The sequence below is a fragment of the Halichoeres trimaculatus genome, unplaced genomic scaffold (assembly GCF_033239565.1).
Source record: "Halichoeres trimaculatus isolate MK-OKI-2021-1 unplaced genomic scaffold, fHalTri1.1 fHalTri1_scaffold_10, whole genome shotgun sequence".
NCBI classification, from domain to species: domain Eukaryota; kingdom Metazoa; phylum Chordata; class Actinopteri; order Labriformes; family Labridae; genus Halichoeres; species Halichoeres trimaculatus.
In genome coordinates this window covers 18,464,528-18,492,201 of record NW_027437187.1, presented here as the reverse complement: position 1 = coordinate 18,492,201, position 27,674 = coordinate 18,464,528, and the positions used below count along the sequence as shown (strand labels likewise).

Sequence of the window (27,674 nt, the reverse complement as noted above, 5' to 3'; positions counted from 1 at the left end):
AGCCTTTTTTCTAGTTTCCAGACCAAGAGAGGCTGTGCGCTCCTTTAAAAGTATGTTAAAATAATTATATCATGGGCGGCATTACAAATTTAGAGTGTCAAAGTATAAAAATTAAGTCAGAGAGGATAAATAAATGATGGATACAGGATTTAAGTGCTTCGAGGACATTTTGAAACTTAACAAACCACCTGTGCTTGAAAGTTAGAGGCTGTTCACAAGTTAATGGAATGATTTCTACACAACACACTGACTGTTATCCAATAAGTGTGTGTTGAGTGGCTCACACTTTATTTTTTGTTTGGAAAAACTAATTAATGCTCAAGTAAAATGTAAAGTTTGGTGTGTGTGGGGGATGAGTCTCAGCCCCTTTGTGTGATTTTTAGAGCTGTGTGTGTTCTGTGTTAGCCTGTGGATGTGGGGTGATTCATCAGGCTGTTCTGGAGGATTCCTGTGTGGGCTGACAGTCATGGAGAATGAGGCCTAAAACAAGGAAGAAGAAGAGGGAGAAGAGGAAGGAGAAATGGCACATGCAGTGAAGAGCTAAGCCTGGTGCTCCCTTTTTGGACTCTCATGCCCTTGTGTCTAACGACTGATGAAATGACAAGTGCCACATCCACAGCGTTCCTGGGTGATGTATGGTTGAATGGTTGAGTGCTCATAAACAGATGATGTAATAATATGTAAGGGGAGGGGTCTGCAGTGTCACTCCTTCCTTCATCTGGCCCGGAGAGATTGTGCAAACCTTCACTCAAAGAGCAGAACCCAAAATAGGATTAGTCGGGAGCACGTTACGAAAATAAAAAAAAGAAAAAGAATCAAACGCAGAGGACTGCCAGCATGCCCTACCTCAAGGCTGTGCTCATTGAGGGCTGGCAGGCTGACGGTGGGGAGGGGGAGCATGCATCAGGCCTGGCTGGAGGAAGACAGTGAGTGAGCATGGGCATGCAGGCCTGCAGATGCACAGAGCTTTTCATTAGCCTGCTTTGCACTGTGAAGCCAAAATGGACAAGGCACATTGCACTCATTACTCACGTCTCGAATTCATCCCTTCAAACAAGTAGGAATCTTTTTGCACTTTGTTCTGGACAGAAATGATTGCCAAGTGGGTCATAGTTTGATAAGAATGGATAGTGTTTTTTAATGTATTTTGTTAATATATGACACATCTCCACAGCCTCTTCCAGCTGGCCAGGCTTCTGACAAATCCCACTCTGGCTTGTTCTTGTGGCTGGTGGCCCATAATCCAGTCAGAAAAGAGCCCTTCCCACATGTGTTTGATGCCCTGCTCACACCAACTGTATCAACAATGAGTCGAGCTGGAGCTGCGAATCACACTTGGCATCAGAGTGTGGCTTATAAAGTGACTTTATTGCATTGCTTCCTGGCTCACAGTTGATTTTCTTTGTGGGAAACTGCAACCACCGTTGAGCAGAAAAACACTTGTGCTCGGCCACAGAGCCAGAGACAAGAGAGATGCTGAACGGTTCCTCCCCTCAGGAATCGACTTCAGAATGCTGTCCTTGTTGTCGGCCACAAACAAACAACTTGTCGTGCTGTATGCATGTTGTACAAAGTTGAAGTTGACCCCGCAGCCCCCTTTCATGCAGCGGTTGAGGAGGCATTTGCTTTCACACTACATTTAATATGCAGCCACATGCATCACTGACCATCACTGATGCTGTTTGAGCAAGTCAATCCCGAGAGATCCTGCACGCCATGCAGGAGGAAATACACCTGTATTTGGAGCAAGATCAGATCACCCATGATGCATCAGCGCCACAGTAAAGAGGGCTTAAGAGCACAAACAAGCACACGGTGCACATTTTCGGTTCATTGCTGTGATGAAAACTACATATGACGACAGGATCAGACGTAGCATGTACAGCGCTGGAAGAGATGGCATAGATTAGTTTGTTTAAAGACTCGTGCTGTGACAACAATTCGAGCTTGCTGGTTCTGACTGGTTGCAAAACGTCTCAAAGAGAGCCTCACATGTACATTGGGTTTTGTATTGTATTGGAAAATGCATTGTAATTTTACTTCTTATACCTTCATTGAGGAGATGAGGCAGGAGGTACACAGAGGAAACAGGAGTTGAAGTGGAGGACGACATGCAGCAAAGGGAACTTTAAATGCTAAACTGAGCTGGATGAGAACTGCTCCATGTCATGTCTCGTCAGTTACTAAGTTCTCACTTTTTACTTGAGTCTTGTCTTTCATGATGTCGTGTCTGCTTTTATTTTGTAGTCATGTCTCTCCTCTCAATTCAGGAAACTTCACATCCTGCCCTCATGTTTTCCTGCTGTTGTGATTGCAAGCCCTGCCCCTAATTACCTCTAGTATAAAAGTCTGTGGTTGTTTTCCAAACCGCCTCCTACATACTACATAGTACATACTACATGCGAATGTAGTGTGTAGTAGGCACTGCATACTGCCTATGGCTTCTGCATGTAGTATGTAGTATGGCTGTTCTCTTGGCTCTGTTTTGTAGAATGTATCTCTGGTTTTTAATTTTAGAAAGCTGAGTAGCAACTGATGTATTTTTTATTTTCACTTTTATCATAAATGTACATTGACATTTTAGTTATTCTGTTAATCATATCACAGAGGAATCATATTTGATTTTGAACTTAGACCAAACATATGGTTTAAAAAAGTCCTCAATTCACCTCTATCTTCCGGACTGTCTCATGTTAGTGTTGTAGTGTAGTTGTAATGTCGACTCGTTCCACTAGATGGCCGTAATTTACCAAAACCTGCCACCCAACATTGACAAACAGCGTTAGCACTATGCATTGTGGGAAACAGTATGCCATGTAGACCGGGCTGTGACATGCTGAAAAGTTTCCTGGATCAGTAGGACATCCAGGGACTTTTGGAATCCTGCAGATTTTGTACGTTTTCACATACAACCAACTACACACCAATTTTTGGCCAAAATAGTCAGCACTTCTCCCTTTGTCTTGTGCAAGATCAACGTGTCGATCTTGCACAGGAAGAATCTTGTTATAAGTTTTTAGACTCCACTAAAACTGTGATTTTGAGTTGCTTTTCACTGAAGCAAGTTTTGTTCACTTCAGCTGAATTTTTTAGTTTACCCATTTTTCTTGTTTCTCCAGCGTGTATTAGTATTTTTTGGTTCCTTTATTGTGCATCAAGACTCTTGTAAAGAGTAGGGATGGGTACCAAATCAGGTACTTTTATAGGTACTGACCGAATTCTGTCAAAAGTACTGGGTACCGATTCAGGTGAAATCAAAAGGTACCATGTTTAGGTACATAAATGCATCCATTTGCTTGTTTAGCATGTTTATTAAACCAAAAACTTGCCATTATACAGCGAGGGTGGAGGCTCTTCAAGCTCTGGTTGGTCGTTAGCAGCAGCCATGATGCACAATTCAGACACAAGCTCCTGTGGCTACGGAAGCTCTTTGATATTCATCTTCTGATTGGTTCACCGTGAGACGTCACATCCACATGATGTGCACATGATCGCAAAGCACGAATCACAGACCACTTTCCTCATGAATATTACAACATCTTCCCTGCTCAGCCAATCATAGACGAGTACTGACGTGAATATTAAAGAGCCATGTGCAGCGGCTAACGTAAACTTACAGTACTCGTTCGAATACAGCACTGTATCGAACTGAACGGCCTTATGGAGCGGTTCAGCACGGATACATGTACCGTTACACCCCTATTTTTTCCACATAAACACAAAAAAGTACAGAAAATTGGAACGGTTGAGTACCGATACCGATTGCCAGGTACCAGGCATTGGTACCGTATGGTTTTAAATGTGAAAGGTACCCGTCACTAGTATAGAGGCATTTTTATATTAATTTGAGATAAGCGTTTGGGTCTTTTTGTGCCGATCCTTGTCACTCCATGCATGATTCATACATGAAATCAATCCATCCTGATGCAGTATTACAACCAAAGAAAAAAATATCACTTGATACTACTTTGCAAACTGAAGCATCACATAACAGTCCACCTGCCTTGAAATAATTCACAGAGCAACACGTGTAAAGAAAAACACAGCAGGTGGTTCAGCATGTCTCTTAAACACACTGTGGCTCTATATTCTCAGATCACAGCAGAAAAAGCATTCAACAGGTAAAATACTGAGATAAGAAACTCAGTCTGATACTAGATTTCACCATCAAACAGCGCTGCCCTCAAACCAGTGAAGCAGCTGCACGCGGCAGAGTTTGCTTCCTCCTCACTGCATGCAGCAATGACCTGAGGTCAGCTCTATAAAGATGGCCGTCCGCTCCAATATAACTACTCAGACATATTAAACTTTCTGAGAACCAGAGCTTAAAGTAATCTAGCATGCCTGTCTGTGCTCTTTCAGCATCAACCCCAGCAGACTGCAGACTTAAAGTTTGATATTACTGAGCAGGATCAATCACAGATACTTTGTTCCTTTAGAAAAATATCAATTTTTAAGATCAGTCGCCTCATCTGCCTTTTTTCACTCGCTCTTTTGTCTCTTCTTCCTAAACCTCGCAGACTCTTGTTCCTGAGAAAGCAGAAAGTGCCCCAACAGAAGGTATTATATGGTCTACATCCAGACCGTCAGTTTTGTCTGAAGCACATTACACAAAGTGCTGCTGCAAACAGCGGCTCATAAACAGAGCGAGCCGGAGCAGAGTGTGCCGTGTTTGGAAAAAGAAGAGGAGGAGGAGGAAAATGGAGCAGCCAAGAGGACACAAGAAGCATTTTGAGTGAACTTCCCGAAGCGATTACTGGGATCACTCTACATACTTCAAACCAGCCTCGGCTCCTCTGCTATACTTACTCCATCTCAGTCCTACGGAGGTTTAAAATTTCATGGGTAATCTAAAGTAATACTGACTGACCAACGCTTTATGAGATGCAAATGCGACACAGAATTAAATATTAAATGCAAATAGCCTATTACAGTGAATTAATATTTCAGAGGCTGAACGAGGCTCAGGGATTTGGACTGGAACAGAGAGGTGTGCAAAGTCTCTGCACAGATATTCCCCAGTTATTAAACCAGGAGCCATCACATCTCCCATCGCGGGTCACACAACGTGACTGACTAACAATAAATACCACACATGTCGCTATGTTTCGCACCATACAACCATGTATAACCCCGCTATATAACCTTGGGGGATCATATTTTATACATGACCCTTTCATGGTATGTCTCATGTCAATAGCGCCTGCATGAACCATCCTTAATGAGGTTTGTCAGGCGCTTTAAGAAGCGAGGAGATTGGCGAACAGAGCTGGGAGCCACATGCCTGTCAATCCTCAGCCATGTCTGATGTGCAGTCATTGTGTGTTTGCCTCAGAGTCAGAGCCTGCTCAGTGGGGGGATCTCAGAGTGCAGCCATCATCAAACATTAAGTGTCATTTCGAAGGATTGTTCCTCCTAAAACAATCCTAATTACCAACACTGTCCTTTTTAACATGGACCCTTTTACTTCCTCCTCCAATCTCTTCACCCTCCTCTCTGGCTCTTGCACCCTCTTTGTCCTCACCTCCTCCCTCTGTTTCTCTGTAATTAAGCTGTGTGTTTTAGAGGGCAATGGACTCTGAGACAAGGGAGGAACAGATCCACCCCAGGGGAAGATGGTGTGAGAGGAAGGCTCTATGACATCCTGTGCATGCATTATCCCTTTATGATAGCTCAATTAGCAAGCCAAGGCTTCCATCACCTCGTTGAGAGTGTGCTGACCGTCACCGGTGGGCAACAATTCCGTCCTTATCAAGTGGATAATCACGTATAAGACAACATAATTTAGCATAATCATTCTCATATAGAGGCTCATGAGCGTCTCCACTTAGGCGGGAATATCACCAGAGGCATGATACTATGACAATTACCATATAGTGCTTTTTGGCATTCAGCTTTCTTGTTTTGATTATGTAGTCAACATGCTTATCTTGGTGACAAGCAAGCACAGCTGAATCACAGTGCATTCTGGGAGCTCTCTGTTTGACCTGCGTGTTTGTTTTTCCGAGCTGTGCAGCGGGATCCTGCCTGTGCCCAAATATCCTGAGCCCATGCAACACAGCATGGGGACCCGCAAAGTCAAGAATCCTCTGTTTACTTGTGCAAATTTGTGTCTGAGGGCTTTTGAGCATGTGCCAACTCTGTGGGCAAATAGACTCCAAGAGTGAGTGACCAAATATTGAAATATAACCCATAGTCGAGGCTGCTGGAGTGCATAAGTCTGCTTTTTACCCCTCATTTTGAGCACCAGAGAGCTAATCCTGGAGCCTCCATCACAGAGAAGTGTGTGTCTGGCGTTAATCAATGATTGAATGAATCAATGAAAATTAATCCGTAGACGTAGAAAAGCAGTGGTGGTCATTAACAGGAAAGAAAAAAGGAGCAGGGGATATTTGACAACATGTCAGATTTGTGGTCCCGTGGCACAAAAGGCACATTTCAGCTTAGCAGCCCAGACCAATCAGAAACGTACTGCTTGGACGAGCTCAGCTCAACCTGCTGCGTCTCAGCTCCACTGCGTCTGCGCCCCAGCTCCCTCTGCTCACTCCTGTGCATGCACAATTGCTTTGCATTCAATCCATTGTGCGCCTCCAGCTGCATCAATTCACACTGCTGCAAAGGCAAACACAGGACAATAAGTCGCAAAAAGTTGGACGACTGGAGGAGACATCAAAAGGAGACACGAAAAGAAGAAAAAAAAACATAATCCAGATCATTTTTGAGGAGATGGAGTGGGAGGAGAGCGAACAAGAGAGCTGTTGTATCAGTAATTTGATCTTTTTGTGTGTATGACAGGTACTCAATTTTCCACAGATGGGATTGCTTTTCTTGAGCCAAATGTTCAACTGGTGAATCTCAGAGCTCCCCTAATCTGCCCATCCTCTGGTGTGAATCCATTTCTGGGTTTAGAGATGTGGGACTGTGTTTCTTTCCTCTGTGTCAGGTTTTCCCACATCATCTACACCCCCCCTCCCCGCCTGGGCTCATTACTCCCTGTTCTGCCTGTTCCTCCTCCTCTCTCCATCCCATTCCTCCACAAGGAGCTCTGGTGAGATGCCACAAGCACAAAACATGCCAGTTTTTAAAGTGCCTTATTTGCCCAAATGGCCGGGTACAGATGTGGAAAACAATAACTGTGCAAACATGCCCAATGAAATCTCTTCTGTTTCAATTCACCAAAATGAGCTCGCGCTGATCGCTGTGGCTGAAAATCTATCTTTCTATTACTGTCGCTGTTAAAAGCATGAGTGTGAAAACAGTTTGTGTGAACTCGCCACACTCTCTCACACACACACACACACACACACACACAATTGAATCCTATTCATGACCTAGCCTCCCTCTGTTCAGTTCTGCAGAACAATAGCTCTCATTTCCTCTTCATTTATGGTTTCTGTGTATGTCCCACTTAGTCAAGATGCAGCTGTGACGTAAGACGGCTCTAATGGAAGAGGAGTAATGCAAGGACACACAGATTTTCAGCTCACATTGTCATGGAGCACCTCCCAGAGCAAGAGACAAGCCTGGACAGCTGATCCGCCAGGTATTGTAGCCACAGCTCTGGAACAGTGAGTGGGCCTAATCCGGGGAGAGGGTCTACCTTTACAGGCTGCTAGATAAGGCAAATGACGGAAATATTTTCCCCTGCGCCACTGGTCCCCACTGAAGCAGGGAAACAGGGAGATGAGAAGAAGGGAGAAAGGACAGAGGAAACAGGAAGAAGGGAAAAACAGTCAGGCAGCCAAGCTGAGGAGATGGCACTCGCACAGCCCAATCTGTCAGTCTGACTACCTTGCCAGATACAGGGTGGCTCACACAAAATCACACACTTTTTTGCTAAATATCAAGAGACAGTGGGGCTAACACACACACACAAACACACAGCCGAATGCTCGAGCACACACGCCAACTTGTGGAACAGACTGTACTCAAGCTAACAGCGAGATACGTCTCCTGGATAAACATTCACAATGCGCCATGATACCTACGCTGTTCAGCTTTTGTCTTACATTTCAAAGAAACATCATCGACATACTTTCATCATCTATTCAGAACTTTTAATCACTTTACCTCTTGTGCTGGTCATCTGTGAAAGCTAAAACTCAATACTTAGTTTGTGTGTGGTGATTTGGATGCTGCAAAGACAGCGCTCTGTTAACTCATGTGATGCAGCTGCCCACTGACATCAGTCTGATTAGCTGTGCCTGTATGCTTCGCTATTAGGTGAGAGTACAAAGCCAAGATGCTTCAGTTTCCGCTGACACAATGTGGATACTACTTTTGACCAAGGAGCAACATCCGATTTAATAAAATGAAGCCTATGCGGGAGTGCTACAAGTTGCAGCTTGTTGACAGTTTGTTATGTTTATCAGCAAAAAGACAGGTAACCCCCTAACCTGACACACCAGACAAACAGGTTCATATATCCGCCACGGAAATATTTCACTAGTCCATCTGGGTAGCAGCTCTTCAGATTTGTTTTCAGAGGCGGGACCTTCAAAAAATATCAGCAGCTGGTGATTGGACGACATTTCTGGCTGACACACTCACCACGGACCAATCCGCATCGAGCCACGGTATGACGTAGCTTATGTTTGCCACTGCTGAGAAACAACAGACGAACAACTACAGGAACACGAGAAACAGTTGTGATAATGGCGTTAGACGACTGCTGCTGTTTTTGTAAAGTCAACTTAAGAATCAAAGGAATACTGACAAGTACGAAAGTCTGCTGACGTCACATCTGCTCCCGCCTCTCTTCCCTGATTGGGCCGGTCAGAATTTAGCCGAGTGAAATCGTTGGTCAATGGAGCCTGACAAGATGGATCTGCAGGATTTCAGAAACTGAATCAGGCAGGTCCATCTGCTCTGCAAGGTTAGGTAACCCCCCCAAATAAATAAATGAATAAATAAATAAAATTAAAGAAATTACAGCTTTTTTCTTAAATAAAATAATGTTTTTTTATATTTTCTTGTACAATAAAACAAAACAATATATGATCCAAAAAAAAATTACACCACACATACAGACACTTGCGCGCACACACACACACACACACTACACTCTTACTCAGCAATTTAGAAGATATTAACATCACATCTTTGTCCAATCAGAGGAGCAGCTCATGTGACTGACAGGTCTGGTGCCCTATAGCTGTCAGGAAGAAGGCTCAAATCCACTTTGAGTCAGCATTTCCAATATGGCTGAATGTGACATTCATGAGCTCTTTCTTCCCTTCAGCCGGGAGCAGGTTTAACTTTGGTGTTTCAAGGGGAGCGACAAAGGCATGTCCTTTTTTGAAATCAGCATTTTAACTTTGGAATATTCATTGGGATTAATGCCTTGGCGCTGTAAGCCCTACCTTTGTCTTTTAAAAGATAAAGATTGTTCCTGATTTTGCAGCAAACATTGTAATGTCATCATATTTTGAAATGAAGTATCCATCTTTGGGGAACAGCTATGGCTCAGTGGTAAGGTCTGTCATCATCAGTAGTGTGCTGGACTTTTTGAAGGGCAGGGGCGAAATTTAGATAAAAAGAAAAACGCGCATACGTATCATGTGTTCTCTCACTGTGGGCACTAACTTCTGCGTATTTTCATGAACACTTTGGATATGTTTATATATTACTTTGGTGTGTTTTTGCTACCCAAGAGGGCAGTTAAGAGTGTTTTGCCAACCATGAGGGCACTCTAGCACGTTTTGGGATCCCAAGCGCATTTATCAACAATTGGGCTATGAGGGGGGGGCAAGTGCACCCACCTGTGCACACCGCTGGTCATCCCCTATTTGAAAAGTGGAGATCCCAGATCTCACTGTCCACTGAAGTGTCTTTGTGCAAAGCATTTCAACCCCAAACATGGTCCATTTACCGTAACACTGTAATGAGAGTAATCTGGAGAATATAATAATTATGTCTTCTTCATGACAAAGCTCTTGTTTGGCCCCTCCCAGTTCTTTCAAACCACACATTAAACTACACCCACCTCATTAGCGCTTTTCATAACGACCTCAGACTCACCAAAACATGAATGTGTGTTATAGTTAAGTGCTCACACACTGTTTCAGCGAGGGTGGTCTGACTGAGCTGTTATCTTTGACAAAAACTTCAGCTCAGAATGATGGATTATTGTTTACATCCACCAAACATCTCACTTTAATCCCTGCTGAGAACAGTTGCTGTATTGTACATCTGTCTCTTCTCTTTAAGTATATGCACATCCAATCAGCTGTCCGATATAATAACACATCAGTGCTGTTTGTACAGTAGCATTCAGCGCAGGTCATCTCCACAGAGTCCATTTAAGAGTGAAATGACTGCACATAGCTGACAGAATGCTCTGAATCCTTTATTACAGAGGCTATTACTCTTCATCTGTGCAGAATCATGGTGTGGAGAGATTAATGACTCTTTTGGAATGCTAATGATGTCTGTCAACAGGATAATTTGCCAGGAATTCACTGAAAGTCTTTAACAGAATGCGATTGTGTGACCACTGGAGGTTTAATGTGAGGATTAGCGGTGCTGATTGCGTTCAAGGATGACTGAGCGGAAAAAGGACATTTTTTCCCCCTAAAATAGTAGAATGAAATGACACCAGTAGAGTATGAATACATTAAGACAGAGACTGTCTGAGAGAATAACAGGGAGGGAGTGCAGTGACCCCAGGGGGGCACCCTCGGAGGAACTCTTGACCTACTACAAACAAAGTCGTCATTTGTTATCACGAGTCCACACACCATTGCTCTGCAGAGATAATGTCACGGAGCACCCTCAGATCTTCACATCAGCTCGTTGGTGCTTCACAGCACTACGGCAACTTGCTCACACCTAGGCCTGTCACGATAACAAATTTTGCTAGACGAAAATTTTCCAAAATATTATTGCAGATAAACGATATTATTGTCAATATTATTTTGATTTTTTTTTCCATTTTTTCATTGATGTAATTATGATAAATGGGATAATACAGTGAGTACACCATATCAAAAGCAAGAAACTTTAATTTCTTAAGAGTATTTAACTGTAATTAAAAGGTCAGGATCTTTGAAATAAAATAAATTAAACAAAAAATATAATAAATTTAACAAACAAGAAAGAGAAATAAAATGCAATGAAAATGAAATGGACTCTCTTAGAAAAAAATACATGTCAATGAAAATAATTAATACTAATCAAAAACAATAACACATAGACCCTTTCTCTAAAGAAAAAACGAAACTCCAAAAACAAAACAAAAAGCAACAATAAAAACTATAGCCTATATAAAAGGGAGTTTATGTATGTACAGTTCCTGAATTGTTTGTAACATGTACTTTTCCCAGTCAATCCGTACTGTCTGTCAAACATTTTTAACATTTCTGGCTTTCAACCGTATTGAGGGGCTGCGTTTCTTTGGCAATGTAGCTGTCTTTGAGCGCCCACCATTTGGCGCTTTTATTTCTATTTACTTTGCAGACCAACAGCCTCAGTAAGAACGGATTGTCAAAGAACAAGGCTCCACTGCACCTCCCTCTTCTTCTTCTTTGTCGCCACTATTTTCAAACAAATGCGATATATCACCTCATTGGTGTTCATGAGCTCACACTTTGTTCATTCTAATAAAAAAAACAAAGTATTCCCACACTGGGACTGTGGCAGGCGGCTTAAGATCTTTCGTGCCATCACTCATATTAGCGTGTGTTTCCTCCTTACCCCTCAGGACGCTCACTTCAGCTATCTCCGTGTGTACGCGCGAGCAGCCCCGTCTTCACCCCAAAGATCGCATTTTTGACAGATGCTCACTCCGCTATAAATCTGCTAAATCCGCTATAGAACCTATGCACCCCGATGTTAGAAAAGATAGACGTAGTGAGCCATCTTCTCATTCAGCCTCTTTGGTCGAAAGAGAGGAGGAAAACAAACATGCATGCACGTGTCAGTTTATCGAGGCTGGCAAACTTACAGAGGACGTTTTTATTTATCGTTTGGTTAATCGATTTATTGATTATCGTGACAGGCCTACTCACACCTAATCTTTCCTGGGGATGAGATGCAAACTGGGCTTACATGTTGGAGGAGACAGCAGTGATCACGTTCCTGAGTGACTCCTTCCAGGATAACCGAGTAAAGGACATTCCCAGCAAACCACAATCCTGCTTCAAAACACTCCTGCCGAGATGACAAGCATGGGGCCGTCTATTGCGCAACAGCCGCCCCTTCTCCAAGTTCTCTGGATGGGATTAGCAGTTTCTTGCTCTCACAGGAAAGGTGAAAAGATGTACCTGTAAAAAAAACACATGCTCCATACTGAAAACAAGGTGGCTTTCAGTGAGAGTGGGAGCTGCAATGACACAGCAGAGGGCACTAAGCGGTGAGAAACAAAGAAACAGGGTGAATAAGACTGCCAGGAGAGCGTAGATCAACATGACGGGACTGCACGGTTACGTAACGGCCATACATGAAAACGTTTACTACACACAGCAGCGGCTGCAGGGGTTTGCAGGAGCTGCTGTAGCAGGAAGTAGAGATATCAAACAAACACAACACAACACAAAATGATTACTCTATTAAAAAAGCTGAATTTATTCCAGATATGTTTCTGTAATGCATGTTTTAATGGTTGTAAAACACATGCTGATTCCAATTAATATGCTTCATTGACAAAGAGAAGCAGCACCTGTTGTTTTACCTTCTTTCTGTAGCCCCTTAGTTAAAACGCACCAGCTCCTACTCTTTACTGCTTCACTAACAAATGATATCAGGGATTTTTTTTTACTTCTTCATGCCTGAGTGATTTCTGCATATGTCTCTATTACACGTTTTATCCGACAGATATTTTTATAACAAAATGACTAAGGAGGAACAGCGCTTGAGATTGGGGGTGGGGGCTCTACGACCCAGCCAGCTCCATCCAGATTCAGTACAGTCATATTATAAATGTGCCATCACTGCCTCAGAGCTCAAGTCAAACATGTTAACAGATTTATTCATCCACTCCTGTCATACAGGACTGAAGAGAATATGAAGCAGAGTGTTATGAAGCCATATTACAAGCTCTCTTTATTTCTCTCTTTCCCTCTGCAGCTTCCTGTCTTTCTTCATCCCTCCCCCGTAAAATCCTCCATCCCAGACTAAACCAATCCGCTGTCACCAGACCTTCATTCTTCACTATGTCGGCTTCCCATCCCGCTGTTTTCCCCCTTTTAAACACACACACACAGACAAATGCACGCAGGGCCTCCTCTCCTCTGTGTGACCTTGACTGGCTAGCACTCCAGGGCTTGTTCTTTTGCTTCTGCCTCTCTCCTGCTCTCTCCATCTTTTCACTCTCGCCTCCACTCCATTGTCTGTCTCTACCTCTTGCTTGCTTTCACTCTTCTCTTCTTGGCCAGCTGACTTGAAACCAGCTGGTTTTTTCCTCCTCCTCCTCCTTGAGACACAGAGGAGAAAGGGACAGAAGATGGCTGAGAGAGGAGAAGTAAAAGAGCTCCCCCTCCTCCTCCACAAGCGTCAGCTGAGAGTCAACCGTAAAAATAACTCCAGCATCAACAAGTCGGACACATCCAGGCCGTCTTTTTATCAAAATGAATATTACATTTATTTGATTCTATAGGAGACCAAATAAAAGCACAGAAATCTTTAACCTAAAAGAAAAAATCTGCAATTTTCAAGGCTTACATTTCATTATATAAGAGTGAAACTGGATTACATAAGCATGGTACTTCAACCAGGCAGCAGAATCAATACAAAGGTTTTTTTTTCTTTCTTTTTGTTCTTCGCAACTGTCATTTTATTCATTTACAGCACATATCTCCAAGTGTGATTAGACTTCGCTCTAATCAGCTGATACGGTTTCCTGTGCCACTGAGGAGGATGATGAGCCCTCTCAGAGAAACAGTGAAGCAGCAGGTTCAAATCCACGTTTCGTTGCAGGTGTTCGTACAAAAGCAGCTAATTGCTGCGGCATCACGGCGTTGTTGCCGGTTCCTCTGACTCCACTGATCCTTCCCATTTTCTCATTGGCTTAGAGCACAACATCCATCTGTGTAATAAATTGGAGCTGTTAACCATTTGACTATCCATTCAGAGCTAAATAAACCGAAGCTCAAGTGACTGAGAGATCTATTAAATGTCAAAGGGGAAGATTAAGCGTGCGCTACAATGACATTATTCCTCTGCTGGTTTACATACCTCACATAACCCAAAGGTCTGCTCGCCAATCTGATGCTCACAGACTGAATCCACCGCGTTTAATTCAGACTGCGCTTTAAAGTATGACATTTTCATTTACTCTACATCTGATATCCAAACAGAGAGCTGACAGGACAACAGAACAGCTTGCGGCAGCTTTACGCTTTAAACAATATTAGAAGAGAAAATAGAGAGCATCATGAATGAGTATCTCCTCTGATCTTTGTTTAAGTTTGATCAAAGATACCAAGACTTGTGGAATTCAGCTGCTCGCTAAGCCTGCAGCTTTCCTCACAGCATCCAGCTCATTTTCACTTCACCTTGCTCTGAAAGGCACAGACAATACAAGACCACCACAGCAACGGCCCCAAATAATTTCCATTCCTGGATTAGCAAAAGAGCCATGAAGTGGAGGGACATCATCAATTTCTACAGGGCAATAATAACAAAAGAGGTGAGAAGCACACAGTCTTCTGCTGACACCTACACTTCACACCATGTTAAAGACTCTGCACAGAGTCACTCCATTTTCCATTTCATTTCCCCAGCATGCAGCTAAAATCCTTTGATGCACGCCAAGGATTGTCATACATCAGCGAGGGGACACGCCAAAACGATCAAAACCTGGAGCAGAAATAAGGGAAGTAATAAAAAGAAAAGCAGCGATGAACATAATCTTATAAATGTTTGCATGTGTGAGGCTAGAAACGATATCAGCCCACGACTGAAGACAGAACAAAAATCCTGCACGGCTGTTTTGTTTTGATTCAAACACGCAGCAGGGGAGGACCCAGAGCAAAATACGAGCCTGACGGTTTGATTCTGTTCAGACATTTTTTTTCTTTCCCCCCTCTGACCTTTTCTGATCCACCTTTTAACTTTTCCGGTGCTTCATCCATTTCATTCATATTTCAGATCTGAACTCCTCTCACAGTCTTGATTTAATTTGATTATTTCTGCTCAACCTCTGACATTACATGGACGGTTCCACATGAAAGCTTTGGGGGAAGGTGAACTGGCTTCTGCACCTGCTTCTGAGTGAGGGACGAGAGTGGACAGTTTCAGGCCTGTGTTAGCCTCCATCAGATGGGCTGTTTCTGACATCCTTATCTCCACAACCTTTTTCCCCACAGCGCTGTCAGGGACCTTATGGCCCACTAGGGGGCATCAGCCTGTCTAAAAGGTGAATGGTAAATTCACGTTGTATTTTAAGCGCCTAAAACAAGTGACACTTCACATTCATACATTGATAGCAGAGAATGCTACAGAAGGGAACTATTAGTATAAGCTAGTGTTTCTCAATTCCGGTCCTGGGGCCCCCCTGCCATGCATGTTTTAGATGTTACCTGAATCCAGCACACCTGATTCAAATGATCAGCTCGTCATCAAGCTCTGCTCGAGCCTGATAACGAGCCATTCATTTGAATCAGGTGTGCTGGAGTGGGGTAACATCTAAAACAGGGGTGTCAAAATGATCCAGTAAAGGGCCACTGTGGCTGCAGGTTTTCTTTCTAACCAAGCAAAAACACACCTGATGCAAATTATTCAATCAATCAACTGGATTGTCTTTACATGGTTCATTTGTTGGATCAGGCGTGTTCTTGCTTGGTTGGAATGAAAACCTGCACCCACAGTGGCCCTTTACTGGATCAGTTTGACACCCCTGATCTAAAACATGCATGGCAGGGGGGCCCCAGGACCGGAATTGAGAAACACTGGTATAAGCTAACTCATTTATTCACATCAAAGACTGTATGACATATGTATAGACATAATCTCTGTGACATCACCCATTTGTTTCTGATACAGAGTTTTAAAGCCTAATGTTGACAGTGGCCACAATGAAAACATACTAACAACAGGCTTTGCTTGAGTTTAGATGAGGTAGAGAAGCTGGTTTTTGACCTCTTTGCAGAAAGCTCCAGGGTGCCCGCCTGTCAGTCAGGTTAGCCGCAACCTTATATGGGCAAAACTAGTAAGTTTCATAACTTTGAAAGAAAAGAAAGACATCCTCTGTACAGTGTGCCAAAAGAGAAATACGCTAATTAGACCCAAATCATGGTTTAAACCAGTCCATAGACACATTTATTAACTTATTAACTACCCATAACTAATGCTGTTTTAATCCCCTTAATGAATTGGTATTTTGAACCTTTCAATATTCATTGTCGTATATATAACAAATTTTATCTCATTCAAAATTTACAATTCATTCTCACTTTTACCGGAGCCTGGTTGTTATTCCTGTAAGACGGTGGCAGTAGTGAGTCCTAAAGCTGTGTGCTAACAGCAGAAAAAGAATGGTGACAATCAGTGACCTGTGATTTTTCAACAGTATTTTAGCTTGGGTGTACGTGATTTCACCTGGAGCCAGCCTCAACAGGAATCTTGAAGAGCTGCTGCTTGATTCATCTCCATTTTACTGTTTGTCTTTGCCAGTTATATTAGAATAAATATATTCTATATATATATTCTATATATTCTAAATACATCACATTTGACGCACTATGTTACCATTGTGCCCTTTGGTGGGCTTCATATGACACTCCCTGTTTCAACCAGAAAGTAACATCAAACCAAACTAAAGTTTAAGGCTATTTTCAGACCAGAAAAGTCCTTCGGTCCACTTGTTTGGTCCGGACCAAAAGCGGACTTGATTTTTTTCGTTTGGTGCGGTTCGTATTCAGATTGCACTTATTGCAAGTGGACTATATTCTGTAAACACATCCACGTGTGTGACGATCGGTGCTCTCATTGGACAGCACTGACAAAGGACGGCACACAGAATACAGACCCGGAAATGGAGGTAAACGTGTGTTTGTGCTCTTATTAGAGCTGCAAAATCATTTTCAGTTTCAAGAGCAGCTCCTTCAAAGCAGGCTTAACAAAACCATTTCAAATTTTGGAACAGCGAAGATGAATGCGCGCAGCAAGGACACGCTATGCTCTGCGTGTCCTGACCCACAACATGCTAGCAACAGCGTGGCTGAACAGAAGATGGAGGATCAGGTATGAACCAAAGACGGTTAGGTTACGGTGGCTTTATAGGCTCAAAAGGCGCATGTATCCTGTAGTTAGTTGGGATGGATCTTGGTTTGTATTCAGACCTGCACCGGAGAACCACGAACCGCACCAGAGTTCGTTTGGAAGTGGACTGAGACCACCTCAAAAAGTGGCTCTCGGTCCAGTTGTTTGGTCCGCACCAGGGTTCGTTTGTGTCTATTCACACCTGCATGGAAAGTCCGCACCAGCGTGAGAAACGAACCCTGGCCCGTTGGAAGTGGACCAAACAGTCCAGGTCTGAATACGCCCTAAAAGTCGTAAACCTGTACAGGTTGGACTGAACAAGAAAAATCTGAGTAAAACAGCAATGACATGTCTGTACAAAATAAAAAACACTATGAAAAACATCATAAATCACAGAACAAATTCAGTTACTTTGCTGAAACTTCCCCTCAAAACCAAATTAGCGCTGTTGATACACGGGAGAACATATTATGGTGAACCCATAATGTATTTAACGTCATAACAATTACAAAGTCTATACGTGGAATGGAGAGCCACACCTTTAAGGCAGGGACCATTTATCACTGAAGCATACCAAATGAGCCAGAGAGTCACAAAACGAGGAGTCCTTCTATAACATTGGGGGGCGTTATGTGAGCATATTTATTTCATACAATAAAAATCTCTCATCTTTAAAATCTGGCATCGTCTGCTTACACGGTGTTTAATTTTATTCTGAATTGGTGTTTACAGGCTCCAGTGGCCGTACCTTTGGGCGTCATCCCAATACAACACGATGATTTGGGATGAAAATGTGTTGTGTGGGTTACCTGTCTTTGCTGTCACCTTGTTTTTAACAACACAGGGTTAAAAAAAAAAAAAAAAGCACATTGGGGCGACGTAGAGGAGAAGATGAGTTTTATTAGAGGATCACTCTGCTTTTGTTTTCACTTATCACCTGTGTTAAAATATCCAAAACAGCCCTGGTTTCCTCCTCAGTCATTCCTGATCAAAGTGTCTCTTTGAGTCATCTTTTTTCCCATTAAGCCATTATTTCTATCTGATAAAAGGTGTTTATGTTAGCTCACCTATTGTCCTTATTCCCCCTTCTTTAATCACATCAAACCTCCTTAGGTTATAGATTTTATCAAAGTGATGTCATAAGACATAAACTTTACCTGAAGAGCCTTCCAAGTGCAGGTTCAGTCTGCCAAACTGGAGTCATTTAGATTTGTTGCCCTGGACAGAAGTTTGAAATGCAGCCCAAATCGGAGGCCAGCATCACCCTGAATCAATATGAAGCCGACAGTATGACTATACATCATATACAAGTGGTAGATAGTGTTGGGTGCCAGACAGAGAACAGGACCACACATCAAAGAAATTTAGGGCAATTTATCCCTGACGCACAAACCCTGTCTCCAGACTTAGAGCCACAAAAAGGAAGAGATAACAAAAAACATCCACAGGATGAAGAATTGTTCTTCCTGCTGAGCAAACAGGTGGTCTGCACTGATGTCTTCATCATTTAAGGATATAAACATATACTTATCAGTATTATTACCACTGACTGCTTTCCCGCAATAAAGTAAACTGTGCTTGATGAATACGTCCTGAGGTGACATTGCTCCACCTGAAGAGGCCGTAAAGCTGTTCCAGAGATCCTCCACTTGTTTCAGTCACAGGGATCAGGGTAATTACATGCATAATGCATGAAGCCAGTCAACTCCAGGTCACCTCTCAGGACATGCCTCCTCAAACCTGACCTGTACCTGAATCATTCAGCCTGTGGGGAATTGATCAATAAAAAGCATCAAATCCTGTCCAACAAATCCATTCCAGTCAGTTCATCAAAACAGTCATCAGCACACCGAGCTGGAAGGCTCCTCGCTCAGAGCTCGTCTGCTTCTCCACAAGCTGAAAACTGCACCCTGTTTCGCTCTCTGGCTTCAGCTGAAAATTCCTGCTGAAGTGGGAAAATAGAAGTGATTCTCTCCGCTCCGTGTAGCACAGACATTTCACAAGTAGGGACGGTCCTGTGCACGAGGTGATGATGCCGCCTGCCTGACAGATTTTTCACACTGGCTGGTGATGGTTCAAAATAAGGAGGAAAACACACGATCATCATGTGTAGAGCTGCATCCAGACCCAATTTACTGGGTTTTACACATCTACACCTGATGATTTAATTAACTTGGATACACTGTTATGACTTAGCACAGTTAACATCAATCAAAACAGTATCCAGTCACTAATGACAACACCTCTTAAAAAGAGGACACAGACTGCCATCAAGATATTTACCAACATGTAGAAATGAGTCCATTAATCCTCTTAATCATCAGCAAAAAGTTAAATTGCAGCTATTTGCATAATTGATTTATAAGTCCTGTCATTTTTCAAACAAAAAAAACCTGTTCCAGCCTTTCCAAAGTCAACATTATTGATGAGACTAAATCATTTCAGTTAGGATTGTTAGTTGGACCAAATCTGAGGATCTCTAGCTCCAAACTATAAAAAATGCAACATTAATATACAACACCCAGAGAGATGATCCAGACTTTAAACCCAAGTCAAGGATCAGGAAAAAACAAACACAGGCTTAATTTAAGAACATAAAGATGACAAACATCCACTTAAAAAAGACCAACACAAAAGGAGCCCCAGGGAAACTCCACACAGACAGCGTGTAGTTAATATAATAACACGAACTGATGTAGAAGGGCACTTATAGTTCAAATACACATTGACTTAAATAAAAGGCAATTTCAAAGGCAGCAATGCACACGAGCTGTTTCCAAAACCAGCCGCTGTGATAATAGTGCCATTAGGGCAAACAAGTATAAAATCTGCAGAATGCCAAAAATACCAGGATGTACTTTACCACTATATATGCCGTATTAGTGTAAGTTGTATTATTCAAAACAATCTTCTGTATGCAACATACTCATCTCCCTCGCACACTGATACCCGCAAAGCACAGCACTCACACTATTCTTCGTTTTTCTTTTTCCAGTTTAAATGTGTGGCACTCCGTTTTTTGAGCGTTAGCGCCACCTTCAGTGTGTGAAGTGTAGACAAGAGTTCTTGCCAGTTCTACAACAGCGGCTTGTTCTTGTTACCACAGAGTAACTAGCTGCTCATTTAAAAAACGACTTAACTCCACTAATTCTCTTTTCTAAAACCATAAGTCGATGCTGAGAAAGCAGTTCTGTTATAAGTGTAGACAGAGTTTACCTCTGCTCTGGAACGAGAAGAACCTGGACCTACACACAGCAAAACAGATTCATAAGAACAGTCCCACTACAAACTACCTTCAAACACAGTATGCAGTACACAGTACACGCTGCATACTCCATTCCAACGTCCAACTGTTATGACCTCTAGTCTTGAGGAGCCAAGACAGGATTCATTGCCAGTTCTGTGGCATGACATGTAGTCCAGCCCCTCACTTCATGACTGAATGTCAAAATAATCATCCCTAATGATTTTAAACTATGTAAAGAAAGCCAGATAAAAGACATGAAATACATTAGCACTTTAATCAGGACACTTAGTTAATTCATATTTACTCATGCAAGGTTGTTAGTGGACACCAGGGGGCACTGTGGGTCACAATTATTTACACACCGATCTATGCTATGTTTGTAGAGTTATGTTTTCCACTTTATATTAAGATTCTTTTGACTTTTGACAGTTTGCTGAAGTATAACCTGTGATATTACCAACCTACCACTAGCTCCTCTTGGTTATTTGAGCAAAAGAAAAAGTTAGTTTAGACATATTTTGGTGCAGATGCACTTATCCAGAGATTTCTTTCACTGTTTAAGGACGCGGTCACACTGGCCAACTGTGCCGTGCCTAAGCACTCTTCAGCCCTAAAGCATGTTTGGAATGACCAGTGTGACCGCAACTGTGCCGTGCTCAAGCACGATTCCGTTCTGTGCTTTGGCACACTTCAAAGAGGTGGACTTCTGCACGGTTTACTTCATGCACGAGCACAAGCACGCGGACAGCGCGTGCGATCCATGTCGTATGAGCATCGCGTGCGCATCCCTCGATGATCAATTTAAACGAAGTAGGGGTGTTAGAGAGGTGTTAGAGGGCAGTGTCGTGTGAAAACGACTCACCCTAAGTCCAAAAGTCTCTAAAGTAGTAGCAGTGCTCTCTGTGTCTCATTGTGCTGACTCTGATGAGACTACGCTTCATGTAAACGGACGCTTCACGATGACGTAGGTGGGCCGTGCGCGTGTGTTATACCTGCTAAAGTCTGGTTCATAGAGGGGTAGTGTGACCGCTGGACGTATTCTCCGGCTGGGGAACAGCGCAGCGGGGGGGAAATCGTGCTTAGGCACGGCACGGTTTGGATGGCCAGTGTGACCGCGCCCTAAGAACCTTTTTAACCTTATACGTCATGTATCACACACGTTTATGTTGTGAAGTTTACCTCAAAGCATGCATTAAGTCCAAAACATGATGGGAGACCAGTCTAGCCCTGCTGATAGACTGACCATTAAACTCCAGATCTTTCTGATAATTAGTGATGTGCTCAGGATTTTAAAGGGCAGGGGTCAAAAGAATAAAAAGGGAATCTGCTGAACCTGCTGTAAGCCACGGGGCACGAGAGCACAGAGAGTTGTGGTTAGTGAAGATCTCTTGAAGGCATTTAAGTAAGCTCACCTTGAAATTGTGTATGTGAGCTGCAGCAAAAGCCAAAAAAGTTTTTAGACATCTCACACTTGGTTCCCTGCACAGGGAGAATATTGCAACATACAACAATTTGTGGTGAGGATTTAATTACGTTAAAGGGTACTGGATGCAGCATTTTTTTTTTACATTTAATCAGATGGAAGGACACTGAATAGGCACTTACAATTTATGCAATGAAAGGGAAGCTGTAAGAGCATTTTTCACATGTTTCACTGAAAGGGCAACTAAGAAGGCAGTCCATGATGTTTCATCTACTTTGAGGGCATCCACGAGGTCACTCCTGTGACATTATTTTAGACATAAGAGCAACCGTAGGGGTTGTAATGCACTTTATCGGATATAAATAACAAACCATCTAATCTTCAGAATGTACCGGAAAACAACACATGGCCATTCATCCCTTGAGTTCCACCTTTATACTTCCTCCTCTACTTCATATGTAAGTTCTCAGCCCTGATCCAGTGTGATTCCACACGTGTGTTTGACTGTTACCTGACGTTTGTGTGATTGTCAGGCTCACATATGATCAACTTGTTTGTCCGATCCCTCCTTTAATCCTCTGAGGCTATAATCAATACGTCCCTGGTAGACCTTTCTCCCGCTCCCTGCCACTCCACCTTGAGACGCGGTGTGAATTTAAAGGCCACAGAAGAAGAGCCAGGGAAAGACCCGCCAGAAAGGAACACCCACACACGTAAATCAATTAAAGGCGTGTCGATCAATTATTGACTTCCTGACTTAAAGAACGCTCCCAACTCATTAGTTGTCTGCCTCCTCATAACTTTACTTCTTTCTTTGCAGTCAATTAATCCCTGGAATCAACCTTCAGTGGAAGCACAGGCTTTTTAACCGCAAGAAAATACAACCAGTTACAAGAAGATGAATACATTCACTTTGTAACATCTTTCTTTTCCATCCTCCTCCAATACTACAAACCAGCATGAACTCTTTAATCACAATGTACAACACAGCGTGCAGCCTGTTATCCCCCACACGTTTCCCTTTGCTTTCCTCTTTGACCTTCAGCTGCTACAGAGCTAATGCTAGCAGCCCTGTGAGGCTGTACTTTGATTCAAAAGAGCTCTACCCTAAATGTCAGCTTGCCAACATGCTCACAGTAACTGTGCTAACATTCTTCTGCTTAGGTTATATTAACCATTCATGTGTGTGCTTGCAATCATTTCTATAGCAGGACAGAAAATGAAAGACATTTAAAGTTGAAGGAGATGTCTTTGGTTTTGAGGGAGACTGTTTAGTGATAAATGAGTGGTTGTCCATAAAATAAAAAAATATGAAACAAATAAATGTCATTCTGGTTCTCGTAAATCTTGACCTGCAGCCAGCAAATTAACTACAATTTGGCTAGCTGTAGTTGGTTAGCTGGTGGTTTATTATGGTGGCTAGTTTTTTCAGCTAGTCTACGAGTCCTTTTTCATCACATGCAAACCCAAGGAGCAAAAAAATGGGGGAGAAAAAAAAAGATGGCAAACACAGTCTCCATAAAGACTTGCAGCAAGGGTTTATTTAGTATCAGTCTCTTCAAATGAAGGGTAACTATATCACCTGACAACCACAGAAAGCCAAAGGCATGAAGAGAAACTTGAATTCAGAGCACTCACAACCCTTAAACAGCATAGGCTTAACTATTTCAGTCACTTAAAGCAGCGGAGCCCCTGTCTGTCACAACTCCACCTTGTTGGTCCTTGAGTAAGTATACAATGGATTTTTAACACCACAGCCAGGATGAATACCCACTGCACTGCGGGAGGGTGGAGCAAGAGCTGCGCTCCTGTTGGACAGGTGGTCACCAATAACTTACTAACGACAAGCAACGGTAGGTGGTATCACTAATGTCCACAGTAAAACCGTCTCTCCAACTCTAAAAAATAGTCACACTAAATATCAACCTCCTCACCTGACCTACAACTGCTTTATCACAATGGTGTGTCGATTGACATGAAAAAAAGCTGCGTCATGATTCGGTTAGCTAGCTTCTTTGCTATCATCATCAAGTAGCCACTGGAGCTGTTCACAGCGGTTCAAACACGTGAGAGAGAGTACGTAATTGACTAAATATACATAAATTAATCACACTGTGTTTACTTGAACTCACCATTTGTGGAAGTGAAAGATGTTTTAGTCCTTCTCCGGGGTCAGCAAAGTGTTAAATAGCATAAATCCACAATATCCTCTTCTTAAGATTTTTCTTTGTCAGGTGGGATTTTTATGGGGGACACAACCAGGGCTTTTCTCTCCGTCAGCTAGCGCCATCCAATTGAAAAAAGTCTATTTTTAGACCCTTTTAAACGTCAATTCTGGCAGGCAGCCTTAACTCTACCAACAACGCGTTGGTGAAGGGGCCTGTTCCGTCCACCAGGGGGCGGGGTTGTATGAGTGTGACGTCATGTGATATTTATTGGGTAGTCCAGTGGCACATGATACGCCTGGATTTTGCTAACTAATGACAATTACCAGTTATAAGGTGTACCATTTCTTGGCCATAATAGTGACAAGCTTAAAGAAAAGCTCATTAGATGCCTATGGAGTCCACATGTTACTTGAATTTTCATGTTCTGTGCAGAGATCATGTTCAAGGTGATAGTAACAAGTTTAAGCCTTTATCATCTTTCTTCTGTATGTCTTCTGTAGTTTTAAACCATGTGCAGTTAACCAGCAATTGAATTCGAAGTTGAGTAGGCATTACGTAAAGCTGACCACACTTACTTCCTCTACAAGCAATCGCCTTTTGTTTCTTTGAAGGCTATGTAAGATTTATCTGGACCGAGACACATCTGTGGGTGTTCTCTGTACACAGAGCTGCATACTACAGACATGTTTACTGCACTGATGCTCTTACGCAGCCATGAATAAACATTCAGATAAGGCATGAGTTCAGATCAAAGAAAACATTGTCTGTCTGATTGTCTGATAGGGCAAACAAAAGTGCATTTCTCAGGATATGGCACCAGTATGCCATTAACATTAAAGTTCCTGTGAGTGTCTATTAGTGTGTGACAATTTTGGCAACTGCTGTGGACAAAGCTTTGGGCTATGCCATCTCCCTTTGCAGATCTAGTCCTGTACAACAGTCTCATCATGCTCCTGTATTTTCACAGCTAAACGTATCACTCATTATAAACCAGGCTGAGGGAAGTGTAAGAAAAGGCTGTTTCTTCAGCAGGCTAAATCATCCTGTCTGACACCTCCTTTGTGGCAGCAGATTCAGGCAATTATATCACAATACAGCAATTGGCATTTTTGTTGCAGATGGTCTGTGCTGCTTTTGAGGCTCACAAAGAGGCTTGGCTGTTGTTATCAGTATTCTTATGTTACTAAATGTTGTATAATAAGCCCAAAACTCTCTGAGACCTTCTGCACCATTCTCAACTGGCTGGGTGTGTTTTTTTAATTTGAGACACAACACATTCATGGGTAACTCCCATGTGTCCTCTGCTACCCATGGATGCTGTGCTGGTGCTGCCCGCACACGTCCCTCCGTACAGTATCGTGTTGTTGCCTGTGTGGTGAGATCACATTATCTCACATCACAGGAAAATGAACAAAAATGGCTCCTCCCACTCTGCCTTTGCTTTCTTAGACCCTCACTCCCCCTTTCCCTCCCTTCTTCAGTAGCAGCAGGTGTTATTCTAGTATAACCTGAAGATTTGGGTGGTAATTAGCATTACCTCTCAGCCCCTGAGAGTCGTTTCTGCCTCATGGTAACAGCAGGGGACATGAGTCGGGAGTGTTTCTGGGTGCCCGATGAGAGAAGAAATCACGCCTCGAAAACACGTGGGAGAGATTACTCAAATATGCCTCCTTTGTACCCTCTTTACCCCTCGCGCTGCTGCACGGTTATCTCTCCCTGTTAAGCAATAAGCTGCAGCCCGTATTCCCTTAATATTTGTGCAGAATGTCGGAGTCTGTAGAGCACCACTAATAACCTGTATACTCTTAGGTTTCATTGCAGCTAAAGGCTTTGACCTTGTGTTATGTTGCCCTTATTGTTAATGTCCAAAACCAGATCAACAGAAGGAAATGAAGCAAAACCAGCAAATGTTGCATCTGTCAAATTGCTCTGTCAACAACAGGTTCACAATTAATCGCTCACGGTGCGTGGAAATAAAAGCAGGATTGGGCTAATGATAAGCATCCTCCTAGGAGGCAATTAACTGCACTGATATTACATAATGACAGCCCACACTTTTCACTAACACAACCGGTCAAAGGATCAAAAAAACAGACGTGCTCAGTGGATGTGTGACAGTACATCCCCACCTTTTCAATGCCAGGCAGAAGACAGAGAGAGAAAGCGGGTCAGTAATGAAACACCTTGAAACTGTCAGGATGATCTCCGCAAAGAGTGTCATTTCTTGTCAGGATCTTACCTTTGCTATTGTCCTCTTCCCTGTTCAGATACATGGCTGTTACTTCACTCCGAGGCTGATGCGACGGCGTTGTCTCAATTATTCGTGTATTTGTGGGTACTCCTCTGGCCGGCGTGTATGGAGAACTCCGCTGATGTGCTTCGTAGTAGTAGCTGTTTATTGTTTTGTTGCTCCTTCAACAGCCTCTCCTCTCCTCCTAGCGGATAGGTAGGCTAACCACTCTGACTCTCCCTCTCTCTCTGTCTCTCCCCTCTCTCTCTGTCTCTCTAATGACCACCGGTTCACTCTGCCTCTACGGCTCAGAGGACAAAAAAGGGAAAAAGTGACTTTGGCCGCTGTGTTAAGAAGTCCTCCTCACCTCTTCACCGCCTGTTTGCTCTGCTGCTGCTCCTGCTGCTGTCACGAGCGCCGCTTGATTCGGCGCGTGCACCGGTTGTCATTTGAAAACAGTGCTCTGCGTGTGATAAGGAGAGGAGCTAAAACAGCACACCTCTGGGAAATAGACGGGACCTGCACCAGAGTTACTGAAGTTAATTGGGAATCTCATGAGTGGAGGAAAAGAAGTAGAAGTCCCACACTGATTAGGAACCTGACGTAACCCATCCAACCAAAAGACCTGCATTCAAAGTATTATCAAAGTATCTACTGTTCTATTAAAATTACATCATAATGCAAAAATGCCCTTTAAAAATTAAATTATACTATATTTAAGCAACATCTTATGGTTCATTTATTTATTACCAACAAGGGTGTGTCCACAGGGGTGGTTATGGGTGGCATGAACCTCCTTTGAATCAGATCTGTCCTGTAGATGCCAAAGGTATGGTTGACTTTTGGTCAATTCAGCTATTTTGGTCGGTTCTAAAATAGCTTTCTTAAATGCAAATAAATCCAGTTAAGTTGTGAATTTGAAGTATCTAAGTATTTGACTTTGGACAACTGCCTCCTTTTTGCGTCATCAAAGAATTAAGCTTAGAGGATTCATATAATCCTCTTTTAGTAAGTTATTTACAAAGCTCCAAAATCAATCAAAGGAACATGAAAACAGTTAAACAAACAAAAAACTGTAATGTTAGATAAAGAAAATGTGTTAGGTGAAAACAGAAAGGGTAGATAAATGCAGTTCATTCATGGACATGTTCTCACATAGCGAAAGTATTCCAACAAGGTTTGGTTGTTTGCTTTTCTAGACACCTACCTCGCCACTGCAATTTCAGAGATTAAAGTAACTTTGTAGAAATGATCATTTGCCTTGCTGGTGGGCTTGTTGGGCTTTTTTTGGTCATAAAGAGGCAGCTGTATTGATTTTTACCTATTCAAAACTGCACAGAAGCTTAAGGTAAAAATGTTAGCTATATATTTAAATCAAAGATAACGTTAATTAATTTCAGTAAGGTA

General features: G+C 42.7%; 1 protein-coding gene across 1 annotated transcript in view; it reads right to left on the bottom strand.

Annotated features, from left to right (window-relative positions):
- The window catches only part of syt7a (synaptotagmin VIIa), a 114,433-nt gene extending 87,538 nt beyond the window's left edge, over positions 1 to 26,895 (bottom strand). The window contains exon 1 of the mRNA XM_074677405.1: positions 26,277 to 26,895. Within this exon, the coding sequence (XP_074533506.1) occupies positions 26,277 to 26,310 (34 nt within the window). The 5' untranslated portion in view covers positions 26,311 to 26,895. The remainder of the gene's footprint in view (positions 1 to 26,276) is intronic.
- Between the last annotated feature and the right edge of the window lie 779 nt (positions 26,896 to 27,674).